Source organism: Hyperolius riggenbachi, chromosome 2 (genome assembly GCF_040937935.1).
Source record: "Hyperolius riggenbachi isolate aHypRig1 chromosome 2, aHypRig1.pri, whole genome shotgun sequence".
Taxonomy (NCBI): domain Eukaryota; kingdom Metazoa; phylum Chordata; class Amphibia; order Anura; family Hyperoliidae; genus Hyperolius; species Hyperolius riggenbachi.
The window spans coordinates 311,225,383-311,244,698 of NC_090647.1; the positions used below are offsets into that span (position 1 = coordinate 311,225,383).

At 41.0% G+C, this 19,316-nt stretch overlaps 1 protein-coding gene across 2 annotated transcripts in view; it reads right to left on the reverse strand.

Moving 5' to 3' along the window:
* Positions 1–4,902: 4,902 nt before the first annotated feature.
* The window catches only part of LOC137546528 (protein argonaute-4), an 86,228-nt gene continuing 71,814 nt past the window's right edge, over positions 4,903–19,316 (reverse strand). For both annotated transcript variants that reach the window (XM_068269094.1, XM_068269093.1), the window contains exons 14-18: positions 17,456–17,771; positions 16,940–17,074; positions 16,410–16,511; positions 16,079–16,278; positions 4,903–9,028 (exon numbers count right to left, since the gene is read on the reverse strand). In XM_068269094.1, coding sequence (XP_068125195.1) covers positions 8,920–9,028; positions 16,079–16,278; positions 16,410–16,511; positions 16,940–17,074; positions 17,456–17,771 — 862 coding nt within the window. In that variant the 3' untranslated portion in view covers positions 4,903–8,919. The remainder of the gene's footprint in view (positions 9,029–16,078; positions 16,279–16,409; positions 16,512–16,939; positions 17,075–17,455; positions 17,772–19,316) is intronic.

The window sequence follows — 19,316 nt, forward strand, 5'->3', positions numbered from 1 at the left end:
TGTGCACAGCAATTTTGCTATTATATAGTGACTCAACCTCAATATCTCAAGTTCTATATCAGTCACACCTCGTACAAGCTACAGCAGAATAGCCAAGTTTGCAATTTCTGGGGGGGCTCAGCGCACCTCTGATTGGAGGCCATTCAGAGGCGGCCTGGTGATGCGCTGATCCACCTTTAGTGCAATTTTCAATTTTACTTGATTGGCCGCACCCAGGCTATGCATAGGTTAGGATTTAGTTAGTGTTAGGTCCCCCTCCCATCAAGGATGACTTCTCCGCAGTGGGAGGGACGAGTACTTAACAAGTTGCATGCAAGCTGTTACAGAAAACCAACATCCTTCAGTGGTAGACAGATCATATATATGCTAGATGTGTATTTTATCCCACAAGTGGGGCTTGCACTCTCTTGCAGGTAGGCACTTATCTGTTTTTAAGTAGCGCTGTTCATTTCCTTTGCTATGTACTAATTTAACTCATTTTTGGTCAGCTGCTCCCACTTAACAGTTTTGACCCTACGCTGCTTGCGCAAATACCGGTAAAATTGCTGTGCACAGCAATTTTGCTATTATAGTGACTCAACCTCAATATCTCAAGTTCTATATCAGTCACACCTCGTACAAGCTACAGCAGAATAGCTAAAAACCAAAATGCAGAACTATTCTCAAGTGACCTTCTATGAACTCTGATTTGAATATTATTGAGCATCTAAGTAAAAAACTGAAACAAGCAGTCTGGAGAAGGCTGGGTTCAAGCCTGTGCAGTTTGCTCTAGAAGACTGGGCCAAACTACCCATTTACAAAAGTATCATAGTGAACCATAGGAATTGTTTATTTGTACTTTATGCCTCTAAAGGTTGTGCAAAAAAATATTTTGTCAATGGCATTTGTATTGTTATTAAAGGACCACTATCGCGTAAAATATACAAATAAGAAGTAGGTTTCTTCCAGAGTAAAATGACTGAAGCCCCTTTACCGAGGAACGAAACCACTGGGGAGAATGGTGAAGGAAGCAACAAAGTTCATGGGGCTGGAGGAAGCCCCAGGTAAGGATTGATTTTTTTATTTTACTCCGTCTCAGGTACACTTTAAACCAGTAAAGCAGACAAAAGGTTGCAGTTAAACATTAACCAGGAAACTAGATTTCACACCTTAAAAACAGGTTTCTGAAAAAGTATTTTCTTTTCTTAGTGCATCAACCAATTGCATAAAGAGAAGGCATTTCTAAAAGAGAATTTTCAAACCTATAGCAGGCACCTAAACATAAAACGGGATCCAATTCTTAATTTGATAGAAGCATTACTAGTGCTAGTCTACATTTTTGTGTTTAAGCTGCATTTCTGAACTATTATTAACACATCTTGAACACAGGACTTGAATTCTGAGCAAGATCTTACGGAGCACAGCTAAAGCCCCTGTCCAGGCAAAACATTATATAAACCTTAATGGTTTGTGCAAGTTTGACTTCAGTTTTAAGAGCTGCATTTGTCTTGTGCTTATGCCCAAACCAAAGAGTGTTTCCAGCCTGTGCAGCAATGGCATACCATGAACTTTGCTACAATTGTATATATGAATCCATAAGCATTACCCATTAGTAAAGGGCCAAACATCCTCAGGGCAACTGAACACATGAGGAGTAGAGATGGTCAATAGGAGGCAAATAGCTTGCATACAAATTTAATACAAATTTCTAGTAGCTTGAATTGGGCCACTCATATGCACTTCAGGCTAGTTTGGATGAAATTTGCATGCAAACCAGAATTCTCACAAACCAACTCTGAAGAGCACCTGAGCAGATAGTCTACATATACTCAACCATCAGCCAATCTCACAAACATACAAATAACATGTTTTTTGCTCATCACTGCCAAGAACAAGGAGACTGACCTCAGGTAAACGTTTTCTAGTCTATATACGGAATCTTTACTAAATCATCGCCACCTCTGTTACATCTTACAAGGAGCACAAGACAGGTTGTCCCCTATTTGTTCTCTATGGTAATTGAGGTGCTTGCTATTCACATTAGGTCAAAAACTCTCATACGTGCTTTTAGGCTGGGTTCGCTAGTTGACACACTACTACTTTATGCTTACACCATGATTTTCTGTCTACAGGATACTGATGCATCTCTAGTTAAGTGTATGAAACTATACAGGTCTTCTCTAGCTATTCTGGTTTATGTACTGTAATCATTGGCTGAATGGCATCAAAGATAAATCCTTACTGCAACAGTGCACATTGTTGGGAAGTGCGAGAGAGGGAGGGAGGGAGAGAGTACAGAATTCCTTAAAATGAATATTGAAGCCCTTTCTGCAATTTGAGATAAATTTCATACATGGATCCAATTTCTCCTTAATGTAGGCAGATTATTAAGATTATCATACTTCCCAAAATGTTGTACACCTTGGAGCATGTCCACACTTTTCACCATATTTTTTATTTTGTTTTTTTGCTTCTTGCTGAATTGGGAACATTTATATAGGGAGGGGGTAGGGCCAGGGTAAGGCTTACATTTTTACAGGCTCCCAAGGAATTTGCAGGCTTAGCTTTGCCAGACTTCTATGTGTATTATCTAGCAGACCAGTACCTGAACATGTGGGTTCACCCGAGATGGATCAGCTCATCTCTAACAATTATTAGTAAAATATGGCAAAAGTGGCTATCTCTTGGCCTGCTTAGAAAGCCACACAGATTGGCATCTAAAAACTGGGCCTAAAAGCAAGAAGATTCATGGGATATCAGGGCCTATCTACATCACTCCTCTGCAGTGTAATTATAAATACCAGCATTCCATGCAGCTCATTAGTTGTGTTTGGTAGGAGTGACTAACTTCTCAAAAAGAACAGAGAATGGTTATGTCATATGACCAATTTAAAGGAGGACATGAATATTTTTTTGCAAATATCTCCAGCTCAGGCACTGTTGGCAGATACAGTTTGGGACTCAAACATTACGATTCTCTGACTTTCCCATAATCAGTATACTACATACCCAAGGAATGGGTGGTTTAATCACCACCATATAGGCGTACGAGAGGAAGCGGTGCGGGAGACTTGGGCGCAGGATACAGCCGGTATATGGCTGATCCTGCTGCTGCACAAATCCCAGCCATGTTAAATACTATTCCCCCCTCCAGGCCACCATGGATGGTGGGGAATGAAATAATTCGGCTTCCAGCAATTGTGTTTTAAAAGTAACTTTAGCTCCGTCTTCTGGCGGTGCCAAAGTTACTCCCTGTGCGCCCAAGTCTCCTGCGCTGGATTCACTGTGCTCACCTTATAGTCCTCTCTTATAACAGTGGACCTATTATCTGCTCACACACACCTGGCCAAGGAACAGCTGAGAAGCCAATTGTCCCATTACTTTTGCTCCCTTAACAAGTGGCAGGCACATATGCAAACTGTTGTAATTCCTATACCGTTCACCTGATTTGGATGTAAATACTCTCAAATTAAAGACTGACTGTCTGCAGTTAAAGCACATTGTGTTTTGTTTCGTTTCAAATCCAATGTGGTTATGTATAGAATCAAAAATGTTAGAATTGTGTCAATGCCCCAATATTTATGGACCTGACTATGTATGCCTATCTCTGCTAATGGTAAACTAATTAAATGTTATTTACTCTACTACTACTACTCTACTTACTTTACTCTACTGTGTGGCTAATATTGTGGTGAAACCCCTGCCACAGTGTAATGTCAGGACCTAGGGCCTGACAGTTTCCTGCCTGTGAACAGTGTTGCACTGGGAAATAACGGCTTTTTCTAACTGCTGAGCATCCAGTATCTCCCGCTGTGCATTATATATATATATATATATATATATATTTAGTGTTAGCCTATTGCGTTGTTAGGGGGGGGTTTACATAATGGCAGTAGATGCTGTTTTTTCAAGTCTGCAGGTAGTAAAGATGATCACATGCAGGCTGATTGTAGATCAAATAATATGAACAAATTACATGGTGAATATCAATTTCTTGATCGCTCTTCTATTTTTTAACTCCTTACTTTGCAATGTTTTTTTCCCCCTTTTCACTAAAGTTCCTCTTTAATAAGGTGCTTCCTTTCATTACATTGGTATATACACATAGGGCCTGCCCTATTACTTGATTATTTCGACTCCATTCTATTGTCTGCCCATTTTTCTTCTCTTTTTCCTCATTTTGATTGCTGGACCGTCTTTATCCCAAAGTTTGTTGTGTTTGTATAACTTGTCATCGCCTGTTGAAATGTTATCACTCCTTACTTCTGATGATTGTTAAATACTGCAAAATCTGTTACTGCTATTCTTGTGACAAATGGCAAATAATTACTCTGCGGATTGTAATTTATTTAATGGCTTATAGTACACACTGCAATATGCATGCAAAAAAAAATAAAAAAATGAAATAACACTTTGCTGAAACCATGGCAACATTACAATGGTCTGTTGGAAAAGCAGGATGCCTTTCCCCCTATTTTTTCCACTTCAGAGATTAATAGTGATTAACAGCACGCCTACATCCTTTTCAACATTTTCATCTACAATTAATTGCAGTGGTTGGTGGTGTTATAGCCATTTCCTTTAGCTCCACCACAGGTGTAGCAACCCTGTCTGAACTCCCCTTATAGCAAGTAAAGTAAAATGATTCATTTCTCCATAACAAGCTTTGCCCTGATAAATCCCCTTCCCCCAACGTGGTAAAGCAATGCAAGGAAGAATGGACCAGGGTGTAGTTACCTGTTCCATCATGAACCTATAAATAATAAGAATACTTACCTGACATACCTGTTTGTAGATTTCCAAGCTGCAAATAGAATTGTATGTGGGAAATGAGGATTTCAGTTAGATTTGTAAAATACATTACTCATTTTAGGGGTTGGAATAGATTGAAAATTTGAGCAGGAGGGAAGAAGAACATAAAACTTGTATTTGGCATTTGCCATATATTTTCATTTAAACACCTTAAAAACAATTTTATTCCCTGCAAAGTTAAAAAACAAATACAGCCAGCATTTCAATCTAGCAACACGGGCTGCTAAACTGCCCTTAAATAGCTTAAGAAAAAAAAAAAAGTCAATTTTACCTCGTATTGCTATAGACATCCATTCAGAATTTCGTAAAACACAATTTGAACATTACAAGTCTAGCAACAATATAGAAACAAAAATTTACATCAAAAGTCAAACAAATGCAAACTGCTGTACAAGGAATCCCATTTCTACACATAGAAACACTATAGAAATTAGTAACATGGTAAAGTATCTTACTCTTGGAGAATAAAAAAATTGATATTACAATAACTTTTTAAACATCTCACGGATCATAAAATTAGCCCAAAGAAAAAAATTCTGAAGTTTGTAAAATGCCCTCAAGGGAAGCAGGAATCACTTTTAAGCCTGCACAGCCCTACACAACACATACCCAATCCGTACATCCTGGCATAGGAAGATGGAGATTACCTTACACTTCTTACAGGGGGAGGAGAAACAGCCTGTATGCATTCATAGGCCACTGATACAGCTGAGTGCATCTTCTTGCACATATAATACTATATGTCAGGGCAACAGTGAAAATCAAAATACACTGCCCTTAACTATAGGTGGCTGTTTGAAGCTTGATTACTACCATGGAGATGCACTACAAATTACCATGAAATCTGGTTCTTCATGAGACCAAACTTATTGTAGCATTATCAACAAGTTTAAGGTCCGACCTTGATAACAGTTTCATTTTGGACATCACACACACAAATGTGATTTAAGATGTAAAGGATTGTCATAAGCGTTCATTTAATAGGTTTTGAATCTTAAATCTCTCTATGCTACAGAATAATTGATCAAACATCTGGGCCGTGCTCTACAATTACCCCTCCCCCGACAGACTGCTACATATATCACATATGTGCATGTTTAAGCACTTGGAAAAACTAGACTCTTTATCAGCTTTTATGTGGAACTCACATAACTGTATATAATCTGCAGTATGCCAGAGAAGTACAGAGGTCCTCAGATATATATACTTACACCAAGAAGATAACATTTTTGCAAAAAGACGGTAATATCAAGATGTTAAATTGCAGAGTACAGATTCATAGGTAACTGCAGTCTTGTAGTAAGTAACTGTTAGCTTCATACATTATCGGTTGAACTGACCAGAGCAGAATCAGATATGGCAACACAGGCAGGTGCCTAGGGCTTGGTGAGTGGCCCAAGAGCCTGGCTGCAATCTCCTGTGAGCCCCTGCCCCCACTGTACTTTACTATAAAGGCAAGGTGACAAGGGGTAGCCAAAGCTGCTACTTTGCCCAGGGACCCATTTACCATTATCCGTCTCTGAATTTTAACAAGATATTTAACCAGGGCTTCACTTCTTGGAATCTTTCCATTTAGGCTGTGAAATTTAAAATTTGAAACAAACCATTATCCACAGACTCACAAAACCTACCTGTCCACACAGACACAGCCAAATTGTGCTCCGTCCCACAGCTAAATAAAACTGTTAATAGAAAATCCAAAACAGTTCACAATGGTATTGCTGCAACACAACCTGTAAAGTTTTCAAAATGTACAAACACATATCCCTACATAGTATTTTCCCACCCACCCCTTGCTTTTTCTACATAAAACTCTGCAGAAGAAGAATAAATTAAAAAGCTCAGGACTGTGTTCATAGGATAACAAGTCATAATCCATTTTTCACGCCACCCGATATCTGCACTGTATCTTTTTGAATGTGTCCAGGCTCAGTTTTACACATTTGTACAGAAAGCGTGCAATATACCCTCCCTCCCCAATTTTAAGCAGGCATTGTGAAACTGCAGTGACGTCTGCAAGACTCATGGCACAGATACAACGTGTAGCCTGATGCACAGGTGAAAAAGAAATGCTGTCGATATGAACACTGTAAAGTCACCTCAGCCATCAATGAGCAATTCAAAACCCCTTCAATCCCAAGGGATCCCTCATGCTAAACAATCTCTTGGCTCTCTCTATATCAAAAGCAATAGCTGAACTGATGATATCATGATGGAAAGAAAATTAATATTTTTTTATTTGAATGAAGTGCATACATGTACACAGCAACATAAGCTGCTGTTATGCACTTAAAAAAATTAGAAATGTTAAGACTGACATCACCTGGCACTGAAGGGGTTACTAAGCAGCAAAGCTCAAAGCAGCATTAATATTCCCCCTCCAAAAAAAGACTAACTTCCACTATCCCTGTGAGGTATATCTGGTTTCTGTGTCAAAAAACAAAATAAAAAAAAATGTAGAAAACTGAAAAAAAAAAAGTGTGCTGGGCAAACCTGTAGCCATGCTGCAAAAAGGTGGGGTGCGGGGACAGAGCAGACTGAAGCAGTAAATGCTTGCTTGAGGTATTCACACACAAAAAAAAAAATTGGTAAACTGGCTGGCTTTGTCACATTACAGGTTAATGCAGCACAAGCTTGGTTTACTGGACACCTTTTATAAATTAAAAGAAAATCTGCAGCAATATTTGGGCAACAATATGTCACAGGGGCTGGACAAGAGTTATTTTAAATTAGGATAAAAAGTCCAAAAAGTAACGTGCCACATGCAGTGTTACTTCTGGAGCTCAGAGGTTCCATCACAAAGTGAAAATGCTGGCATTACTGTGAGGATTGCTCTGACTTGTATAGCTCATACATTTCAGGGGCTGCTGTCCACAGCAGGGCCTGCCCTGCTGGCAGTGAATAAAGACCCTTTGCAACTGGTGCCTCAGACACAAATCATTTGTGACACAGTAAAATGCTGGTCCTCGCATACTCAAAAATATGGCTGAAATAAGCATGTATGTGTCTGCCTATAGCAGCCAGATTCCTAACCTGTATTAATATCCGGAGGAGGGTTGGCCTCCGTGAACTACATGCGTTCCTTTTGTATACTTAAATATACAAGGCCTAATACAAATCTGAAGCACGTGACTTCAAAACTAACCTTTCATAGCTGCACCAATTATTTCATAAACAGTGTGGGATGCTTACATAGACAACTTTTCTATACAACAAATGTATGTATATTTGTTAGGTGAGGCTATGGAGAGGTTTTATTGCCAAGAAGGATCCCATAACCCACCCTTCCTACAAAGAAAGAAAAAAAAACTAAAAACTTTATCAAATCACAGCAGCAGCATAACACGGGCATCTATTTATGTGCTGGCAAATATTTACATACTGGATAAGTGGAGTTCTCCTGGGGAGGGCAGCGGGAAATTAATTGCAATCAATTGAAAACCAATGGCAGTGCTTGCCACGTGGCCATTATATTAAAATATTATTCATAGTACACATTCATTTTGATACAGAACAAAATAAAAACTAATTAAATTCTGCAATATAGTGCAATTGTTTTGCAGCTTGCACACACTAAAAAAGTGAAAGCTGCAATGGTATAGAACCTGACAGACAGCGATAACTGTTTAAAAAAAATTCACTTAGAAAGGTATTTTACAGTAAAGACTAAACCTCATTTAGCAAGTTTATGGCCCCACACAGTTATACTTTACCATATATGTATATACTCACAAAGCAGCGTGAAGAGTTAAGACAAGTATGACAACTTTGTTATAACCAAAAAAAATGGAGAAATGCTGGCTTTCAAAAGAAAAACAAAAAATAAAATATGACCATTTGGAGCAAAATCTTCAGATATCTTGAAAGGTTTGAGGTAAAGGTTCAGTCCAATGCATCAGAGAACAGTTGAAGTTTTTGATTGTTAAATAAAAAAAGGAAATAAAACACTTTAAAACAAAAGCAATGTGAATGACTTTCCTCAGTTAAGAAAGAATTTCAGTGCAAAAAGTCCAAAGTGTGCTGGTAGGAAGCCAAGAGCGCGATTCCTGACATAATCAGGAGACTGGATTGAACCATACATCAGAGCTCTGAGGAGAGTGGAGATTGGTACGGTATCCTGCTATTCTGTCAGGCAAAGTACATTGTGTGCTGTGTGTCGTGATGAATCTGAACAGCTTTGGCCAGAGCCTGAGGATCACGACCGTTGCTCTGTCCAGACACATGGCTTCCCTCCGCACTGGAAAAGGAAGGGGGAGGGAGAATTAGAAAGAAATGTAAATACAAATAGGAAATGTTAAGTGTACTTTAATGTTCACGCGCGTGTGCACGTGAGATTAATGAAAAAAAAAAAACATCGAAAAAATACACCTTTATTTCCAAATAATATATTGTCACCATACTTTGTACTAGGGACATAATTCAAATCTTGTGATAACCAGGACAAATAGGCAGATAAAATGTGTGGGTTTTATGTACAGTAGCAGTGTTTATATTAACCACTTCGCATCCAGACCTTGTTTTCCCCTTATTGACCAGAGCAGTTTTGACGCTTTTGCGGTGTCCCTGTTTAATCACCAATAACTTCATCTGTACTCGTGCCACATAAATGATCTATATATCTTTTTTTTCAAGACAAACTAAGCTTTCATTGGGGGGTATTTGGTCCCAAGTAAAATGTTCCTCTCTATGCATGTTAATGGGAAAAAGGGGGGGGAAATAAAAAAATTTCACTATTTCTCAATTTTGACCAATTTCTGTTTAAAAATAAAAAGTGCTATTGACATAAAAACTGTGCCACCAGTTAAAGTCGCCCCAGTATAGATATCCAGATGTGTCCCCAGTATCGCCCCACCCCCCCCAGTATAGCCAGATGTGTCCCCAATATTAGCCCCCCCAGCATAGCCAGATGTGTCCCGTGTTTGCCACCCCCAGAAGAGATTAACAGATGCACCCCCTGGAATAGTGCCCCTCTTTATAGCCAGATGTGTCCCCCGATCAGGATTACCCCCATTATGGCCAGATGTACCCCCAGGATTAGCGCTGCCCCCATTATAGCCAAACATGCCCCCAGTATTAAGTTATGGGCCCCCCCCCAGGTGCCCAGATGTGCAAAATTTGTAACCCCCCCCTCCCCTTGGTTCCTCAGATGCCCCCCCAGTAAACATGTATACCCCCTTTGCATATTTCCTCCCCTCCCCCCAAGAAACTATAGCCAGATGTCCCCCCCCCCTCCATCAGGCAGCCCCCTCCGTGCACATAGAGTTAATAAAAATGCACAAGCAAGCAGCGACACTCACCTACCTCGGTCCTGCGACGAGCCTGAAGTCTGATCCTCCGATCCCCGCTCTGCAAGTCAGCCGCATATTGCCGGTAACCCGGGTCCCGGCTTGATGACGTCATCAAGCCGGGACCCGGGTTTCCGGCAATATGCGGCTGACTGCAGAGCGGGGATCGGAGGATCAGACTTCAGGCTCGTCGCAGGACCGAGGTAGGTGAGTGTCGCTGCTTGCTTGTGCATTTTTATTAACTCTATGTGCACGGAGGGGGACAGGTGAAGGATCGCTGCAGTTCACTACTGCAGCGATCATTCATGGGAGGAGGGTATACTAATTGGCCAAAAGGGAACATGTTCCCTTCCACCAATTAGTATTGCAGCTGACAGTGCCGGAGGGTGCACTCTAAAGAGCACCCGACCGTGCACAGCAGGGCTGCAGCCAGGTCAGTATATCTACGTGGCTGTGGCTTGGAGGGTGCCACAGCTGACTTAGATATACTGTAGTGGAGGGGAAAGTGGTTAAAGAGACACTGAAGCGAGAATAAATCTCGCTTCAGTGCTTATATTCAGCAGGGGCATGTGTGCCCCTGCTAAAACGCTATCCCGCGGCTAAACACGGGTCCCTTACCTCCCAAGTCCCCTCCGTTCTTTGCGGGGATCTCTTCCGCATTCAGGCAGGGCTAATGGCCGCAGCCCTGCCTCACGCGCGTCTGTCAGCACGTATCTCCGCCTCTCCCCCGCCTCTCTCAGTCTTCCTTCACTGCGAGGGGCGGGGGAGAGGCGGCGATGCGCCGCTGATAGACGGCGCTGAGAGGCAGGGCAGCAGCCGTTAGCCCTGCCTCAAGAGCAGCAAAATCTACGACCAAGTTGGTCGTTGATTTTGCAGGGGGGGAATTGGGGGTGAAGGGACCCCCGTTCAGCCGCGGGATAGCGGCGTTTTAGCAGGGGCACACATGCCCCTGCTGAATATAAGCACTGAAGCGAGATTTATTCTCGTTTCAGTGTCTACAGTATAGGGGATGAAATTGGTGAAATAGTGTATTTTTTCATTTTTTCCTTGTTTTTCCCTTTAAAATGCATAGAAAATAAAGTAATTGCTAAAAACAAATATCAACCCCAAAAAGCCTAAATGGTGATGAAAAAAAAAGATTATAGATCATTTAATTGTGATTAGTAGCGAATAAGCTATTGGCAAATGAAATGGATGAGCACTGAAAGATGAAAATCGCTCTTGTCCGTTACGGTAAAAACCCCTTTGGGGTGAAGTGGTTAAATTGACCTTATAAAAAACCTGACAGTTTCATTAAGTGACCAATTAAAGAAAAAGGACACAATATGGCTCTATTGCAATCACTTTTAAATAGACACTGTAGTGACATATAGCAGAATGTAGTAAGTTATTTATTTTTTATATAAATTCTCCTGGTTTCAGCATCAAAAACCCTTCCTATCCTATAATTGCCCAAATGCAATGGGGCATCGGTCCACTGCCTGAGCCTAGCACTAGCAAGCGCCCGGTGAACTGGAGGAAGTGACAGGTAGTGAATTCACCACCTTCAGCTTCCCATGGAAAAGAGGCCTAAGAGGTGAGTTTCAAGGTGAGTGGCCAAGGCCAGAGATTTCTGGGACACGGTCATGCCCCATTTTCACCCAGGACATACTGTAATACAATGGGCAATATTTTTTCAGGTTTTAGTTCAGATACATTTTAGCACTCCGAATACGGAGACAGGAAAGTCGTCTAGCACTATTGTAATGTATACTAACAGAATACTTGCCCGTTTGTAAGGTTGGTGTATAAATGACCAAGGAATGGTTTACACGGGTGTCCTGCAGAGCTAAGCAACGGGGTGTGGTGCTCTTCATTTAAAGGATACCCAAACTGACATGTGACATGATGAGATAGACATGTGTATGTACTGAGCCTAGCACACAAATAACTATGCTGTGTTCCTTTTTTTCTTTCTCTGTCTGAAAGAGTTAAATATCAGGTATGCAAGTGGCTGACTCAGTCCTGACTCAGACAGGAAGTGACTGAAGTGTGACCCTCACTGATAAGAAATTCCAACTATAAAACACTTTCCCTAACAGAAAATGGCTTCTGAGAGCAAGAGAGAGGTAAAAAAGGGGAACTTCTTATCAGTGAGTCAGGACTGAGTCAGCCACTTGCATACCTGATATTTAACTCTTTCAGGCAGCGAAAGAAAAAAAGGAACACAGCATAGTTATTTGTGTGCTAGGCACTGTACATATGCAGGTCTATCTAATCATGTCACATGTCAGTTCGGGTATCCATTAAACACTGTCCATTAACCATTTCCGCCGCCCGGATGATCGCGGGCGCTCCCCCGTTGTGTCCCCCGGTAGCCCTGGGATCAGTGAAAGGGAACATGGTTCCCGATCACCGATCCCTTTCCCCCGCAGAAAAACCGAAGCGCTCACCTGTGAGGCTTCAGTCCTTTTCCCGGACAGATTTCAGCATCCCCCTTGTACTTCCGCTTAGCGAGAAGTACAAGGAGGGTAAACAAAAATGAAGGTGGCCATCTTGTGGCCAAATAGTAAAACTACAGCTACACATTTTTTACATTACAGTTTACACATATAACAATATTAAAAATGACCTGTTTATGTCCCACACCAAAATATTAACCAAATAAAAATTTTAATGGAAAAAGAAAAATTACAATAAAAAAAAAAAAAAGACATAAATAGTTACCTAAGGGTCTGAACTTTTTAAATATGCATTTGAAGGGGGTATACTACAAACATTTTTTTAAATTATAAGCTTGTAAATAGTGATGGACGCAAAACGGAAACCTTTATTCCCAAATAAAATATTGGCGCCATACACTGTGATAGGGACAAAATTTAAATGGTATAATAACCGAGACATACGGGCAAATAAAATACATAGGTTTTAATTATGGTAGTGTGGATTATTTTAAAACTATAATGGCCAAAAACTGAGAAATAATGAATTTTTTCCTTATTAACCCTGTTAAAATGCATTTACGGTAAAGTGGCTCTTAGCAAAATGTACCACCCACAGAAAGCCTAATTAGTGGCGGAAAAAACAAGATATAGATCAATAAATTGTGATAAGTAGTGATAAAGTTATTAGCGAATGGGAGGTGAAAATTGCACCGATGCATAAGGCGAAAAATCCCAGCGGGCTGAAACGGCTAATGGACAGAGCTAGCATGCTCATTTACTGCCATTCACGCAAACACAGCATTACGATTCCAATTTTTCCCAATATTTCAGGCAATTCTGGAAGCTACAGGCAACTTCTAGGATCGCTAAGCATGGCTTCTCTGTGCCCCCCTACGAAGGTAAAAACCACACAGGTCCAGAAGCGACCCCGGAAGCCACTGTAAGCGGGCAAATGCCTTTTAATTTTTTTTGCACTCTTGCAGAAAAGCATTCGGATGAGAGGACGTAGGACACCCATGTGAACCGGACCTTAAAGGACAACTGTAGCAAGAGGTATATAGAGGCTGCCATAGTTATTTCCCCTTAAAGGGAACCTTAACCGAGGGGGAAGTTTCACTTACCTGGGGCTTCCCTAAGCCCCCTGCTGCCGCCCTGTGCCCTCACAGCTCTTCGAGTGTCCTCTGGTCCCCATCGCGGGTTAGTTTTGTTTTCGGCCGACTGGGAGTTGGCCCCCGGCAATGCGTACTCTTCTTCGCCTTCCCCGCTATCAAGCGTGTCCTGTGCAGGTGCAAACATACTGCGCATGACGGCAGGGAAGGCGAAGAAGAGTACGTGTTGCCAGGGACCAACTCTCAGTCATTTGAAAACTAAACTAACCTGTGGCAGGGACCGAAGGACACTCGAGGAGCTGCGAAGGTACAGGACAGCTGCAGGGGGCTTGGGGAAGTGCCAGGTAAGTGGAACTTTTTTTCCCCCTGGGTTAAGGTTCCCTTTAAAGAGAACCTGAACTGAAAATAAAAAGTCAAAATAACCATACACTGGTCATACTTACTCCTGTGTAGTCTACTCCTCAATCTCTTTCTCCTCTCCTACATCCCATTTGTCCACTGTGATCAATGGAATTCTCCCTCCTCCATTTTAAAAATGGCCATTGCCCCCTAACAGCTTCCTGGCCAGTACACTGTTAAACTGTAACATCACCCACTTGAGCCATGGACATTACCTTGCACGTTCAGTTGTAACTGACAGCTGTTGATATATAACTGACAGCAACTGGTGTCTTTCAGTTCTGACAAAATATTGTCAGAACTGGAAGGTATTACTGTAAGAAAAAAATGCTGAGCTTCTGAGAGGAACGGACGGTGAGGTTAGTATGTAATATTCATTTGCAGCTACGTCGTGTGTTAATTTTAAATAATTCTACTCACTTCAGGTTCCCTTTAAGCAATACCAGTTGCCTGGCAGCACTGCTGATCTATTTGGATGCAGTAGTCTGAATAACAACAGAAACAAGCATGCAGCTAATCTTGTCACTAAGGACAAGCTGAAGCTCTACTACCGATGCCATCTTGCCATGCAAACAGCAAGGCAAGGCATTTAGCACTGAAGCTGAGGAACTCTGATACATACCAGCATTCCAGTGAACTGTTATACGAACAGGGTTACTCATGTCCAAGAAGTTGTCATCTCTACGGACAGGGGAAAGTAACTGAATATGTTTTATGAGCTTTGTCTCTATGGAACAATCTAGCAAAAAAGATTTCATTGTATGTGGATATAAATGGGGTACTATACATTTGCACGACTTCCATGTAGCTGGGAAAAAACTATACTCCTGAAGAAGTGAACAATACTCGCTTTACGGTTCACAAAACGCATCAAAAATAATTGTCTATGGTCTCGGCAGGCATATTACTAATATTCAAATAGATTTTGAAGACGGACACTAATGTCCCTAAAAAGTTTATCCAGCAGATCTTGTAAGGTAAGATAGAACGCGTTTCGGCGTACATACGCCTTCATCAGATCTGATGAAGATGTATGTACACCGAAACGCGTCATGATGCTATAGGCACTGTTGAGGACCTGATGAACCCTGCCAAAGCCCCCCAAGTCTGAATTCCAACTGGACATCCCTGCTACTGGCCACAGCGACTGGGAATTGGAGGAAGGAAAGGGAGAAAGGGAACCCTCATTAGCCCTGATGTCGGGCGATATGCTTTTATAGCATTTACATCTAGTAAGTGCAATTTTAACCTTTTTTAAGAGTAATAAAAACGTTAATGCACCATAGAGTGCTCCTGTTCTATCTTGTTTTACAGGTTATATTTATCCCACGACTACTGGAGCTTGCTAAGTGGTGTTACGGTTGGAGTATTACCTCCGGGATCCTAACTTGGTTGGAGCGCAGTTTTAACTTTGGAAATTGTACACAGATCTTGTAAGGTCTAGGTGGGCATATAGGGACATCCTTCCGTTGCTAAGTCACCCATATTGGATGATTTTGTTATTGAGGCAGAATATGTTAAATTTATGTATGTAAGAAGGATGATACCATTTGTATGTATGTATGTATGTATATGTATGCTGTGATAATGTATATAAAAAAGATCAAAAGTGCATTTATATGTCTTTTTAAAAAAATGTAATAAAATTCATATTTTTATGGATTATCAAATGATTTGACTCAATTCAAACTCATTTTGACTAGGATCTATCCACTATACATTGATCCCCCATATTAATCCCTAATTATTATCAAGATTAGCATCTTGCCTTGGATTTCTTGGGGGCTATCAAAACACCTACAAACTGTATTCAATTTTTTAACCCATGTGATCATTTGATCAAGAAACCTGGGTGTGTTTGGTTCAGTTCCGACATCAATGTCGGAAACACCTGATCTGCTGCATGCTTGTTTAGGATCTATGGCTAAAAGTATTAAGAGACAGAGGATCAGCAGGACAGCCAGGCAACTGGTATTGCACAAAAGGAAAAACAACAACATGGCAGCCTCCCTACAGTTGTCCTTTAAGGTTAGCAAACTGTAAACAGTGATACAGATCATCACATTCTCACCTGTCATGATCCTTGTCCACAAGATGGTATCTTGCTCTGAATGCCACCAGCCTAGCATAGTATGCAGGAGCAGGAATAGAAACTGAGCGAGTACATCGGACATAAGTGTGGCACAGCTGGTAAGTTAACAGTTGGAGCTCATCAGCTGTAAAGCAATTATCATCCCATAAGACCTGGTAATGAGATGGTCGACTGGTTCCCTGCAAAGGAAGCAGCACATAAACAGTTGCCATTAAACCAGGTTTTTAAAGAGTGCTACTGAGCAGCTAAATCCCACATCTGAGCAATAGAAATTTGTACTTAATACAAGTAACTATTTGTTTTACTCTACCTGAATCCCAGCATGACTACAGAGATAAAAGTCAAATTCTGATGGATGTGTAATAGTGCTGTCTACTGTAGTTCCAGCTGGCACATTCCCACTTTTGCCCACCTAGAAGAAAAAAGGGGTAAGATGAGAAAACATAACACTGAACAAGGCCTTTTGTCATGTTTTATTCCTGTATTTAATTAGAAAGTAATTATATCACAGTATCACAATTACAAAAGTAAGTCTTCAATTCTGGTCATTAGCAGAAGCCGGCACTAGGGGAACAGTGAGGTAGAGGTCTCCGATCGCCACGGGCTCCGATGGATTAGGTGAGCTGTGCTGCCACTGCTTGTACACAGGGAGCGGAGGAGGACACAAAGGGGGGAGTGGAGGAGACACGGGGACAATACGGCGGGTGTTTGCAAGTCAAGGACTCCCTGTATTTGGCATATAAGACACTGAGTTTTTTCTCCCAATTTTGGGAAGGGAAAAAGTGCATCTTATATCCCGAAAAATAAGGTATTTATCTATAATAAAAAAATAACACCTACCCTTTCTGTTTTATCAGCACAGAAAAGTCTAGTGTGATGCCTCTTTTGTACAACTATGTAAGTAATTCCAGGTCTGTAGTCTTCTTCCAAACTGATACAGGCTTTCCGAATAGCCATGAGCTCTGGCCAGGCGACCTACAAACGAGAAAACCTCATTTAGCACCCAAACATGCAGTGTGGAGCCATAAAATGACATGCTTTCACATCTAATATAAGGGATAAAACAAGTCATTATTATTATTAACAAAAACTTGTCTTGCTGCGCGGAACAGCTACAGAACATTTGCTGCACTGATAAATCAACTACTGGCAATTCCTATTTCTTAAACAGTATCATGTGTATATAGCCAAAAAGAACACTGTAATTCAAAGCAATGTTTTACAAGTCTGTTCTCAAGACTCAAAAGTTCATATCATGTAAAAAAAAAAGTTCATAATTTTGTACTCAACTGTGGGGATAGAGGGCGACAGTAAATGTATTCTCAGAAAACCAGAGAAGTTTTTTACTTGACTCACCTGTTTCATCTGACCCTCAGATACACCACCTCGGTAGTATATTATGCGGGTAGGTTTGAAGCGAGTTGATTTGTAGAATTGGATGAGGAGCTCACGCACCATGTTACTAAGGTCCTGAATGACTTCCTGACTGTACAACAGCTCCTGAGTAGTCTCCTGACGAGAAGTCTGCACTCGCACTGTAGCACAGTATCGACTGGGATGGCCATCCATGCTGCCCACAACAGCAGCAATAGAAGGTTTCTTTCCATCACCAGCAGGGGGGTGGGTTACATCTGCCCCCAAGAAGATCACTGGCTGTTGAAATACAGAAGGCCTAAAACACAAAAAAAAAAGCACAGCACGTGAAACACAAGAGAATGTAAAATGCTAACCATCACTTGGTTTTACTGGCCACCAAGAAATGAATATTTCAACAGTGGCTGTCACCAATAGTCCCTACTACTGCCATGCTCAAGAAGAAGCTGGGCTACCTAATGCACTTAGAGAGTCTAAATATAAAGAGAAGGTGCACTCGATTGCAAAATTCTTCAAAACATGGAGGACTTATATTGAGAAACAATGCTCGCAGTGTTCCCCAACCCTGTCCTCAAGGCCGACCAACAGTGCATGTTTTACTGGAAACCGCAAACATTCACAGATGAGGTAATTAGTGTCTCAGTGTTGGTGGGCCTTGAGGACAGGGTTGGGGAACACTGTGCTAGATAACAGATCATTGCTGTAATGTCCCCTTTACAGGACAACTCTTGGTATCTAAAGCAAAAGATAGGGGGTTACCTTGGAAGATTGGAAGTCTGACTGCAGACAATTTTTGGGCACAGTTGTGCATAGTTTGAGTTATTTAACGATCAAAAAGCTTCTATTTAACGGGCTGTCGCTATTTAGATAATTGCGTAAGATGGGGCTTTCGGGTAGTATGATCCTGTGGGATCTGGGACTCTTTCTTTTTTCCCCCCTCTAGTATTGTATTCATGTTGGGCAATTTAATTTATCAGTATAGATTTTCGATCAGATGTTCAAATTGCGTGGCTGCACCTATAGTATTCTTATGATGCCTGGTCTGGTATGTTAGAAAATATAAAATCGGGGGTTATTGCTCTGATTTCTTGTCTGTATGCAGAGATGTGTACAAACTGTACTCTTTTGCCTGTTTGTATTTGTACCCAAATAAAAAATGTTTTTTTTTTGTTTTGTTTTTTAAACGCTAACCTTCACACAATTTTGGATGAGATTGTACTGCTTGTTTTGAAGCCGCAACTCTGGTCAGATAACAGAACTTTAAATTCTGAAACTCACCACTCAACAAGAATGGTTGCTGCCACTAACAAGGCAAGTCCCCATAGTAGGATGAGAATCTATTAATGGGTTTGACTACTATGCTCCTCAACTGACAGCTGCTTGAAACCCTGCATAGTAAGGAGAACAGACAATGATGCGATCAGAGCAGCAGAAAGTGGATATTGCTAGGATGAGCATGGTATGGGTGAAAAAAATAAATGTCATAGGCAGTAAGGAAGCATGATAAAATGGTATACAGGCATACACATCCAGTAGCCCTGATGGAAACATTTCAGACCACTAGGCCCGCTGAGGATGGTGTAGTTTGAAAAATAAATTAAATACTAAACCATAAAAGGATCAATAAATGCATGAATAGTTCATTCAACTTAAAGAGACTCTGTAAAAAAAATCATCCTTTTTTCTACCATCCTACAAGTTCCTAAGCCTATTTTAATGTGATCTGGCTTACTGCAGCACTTTCTACTATCACCATCTCTGTAATAAATCAATGCATCTTTCCTCTTTCGGACTTGTCGCCCTGTGTCTGGAAGGCTGCCAACTCTTCCGTGCTGATCTGTTC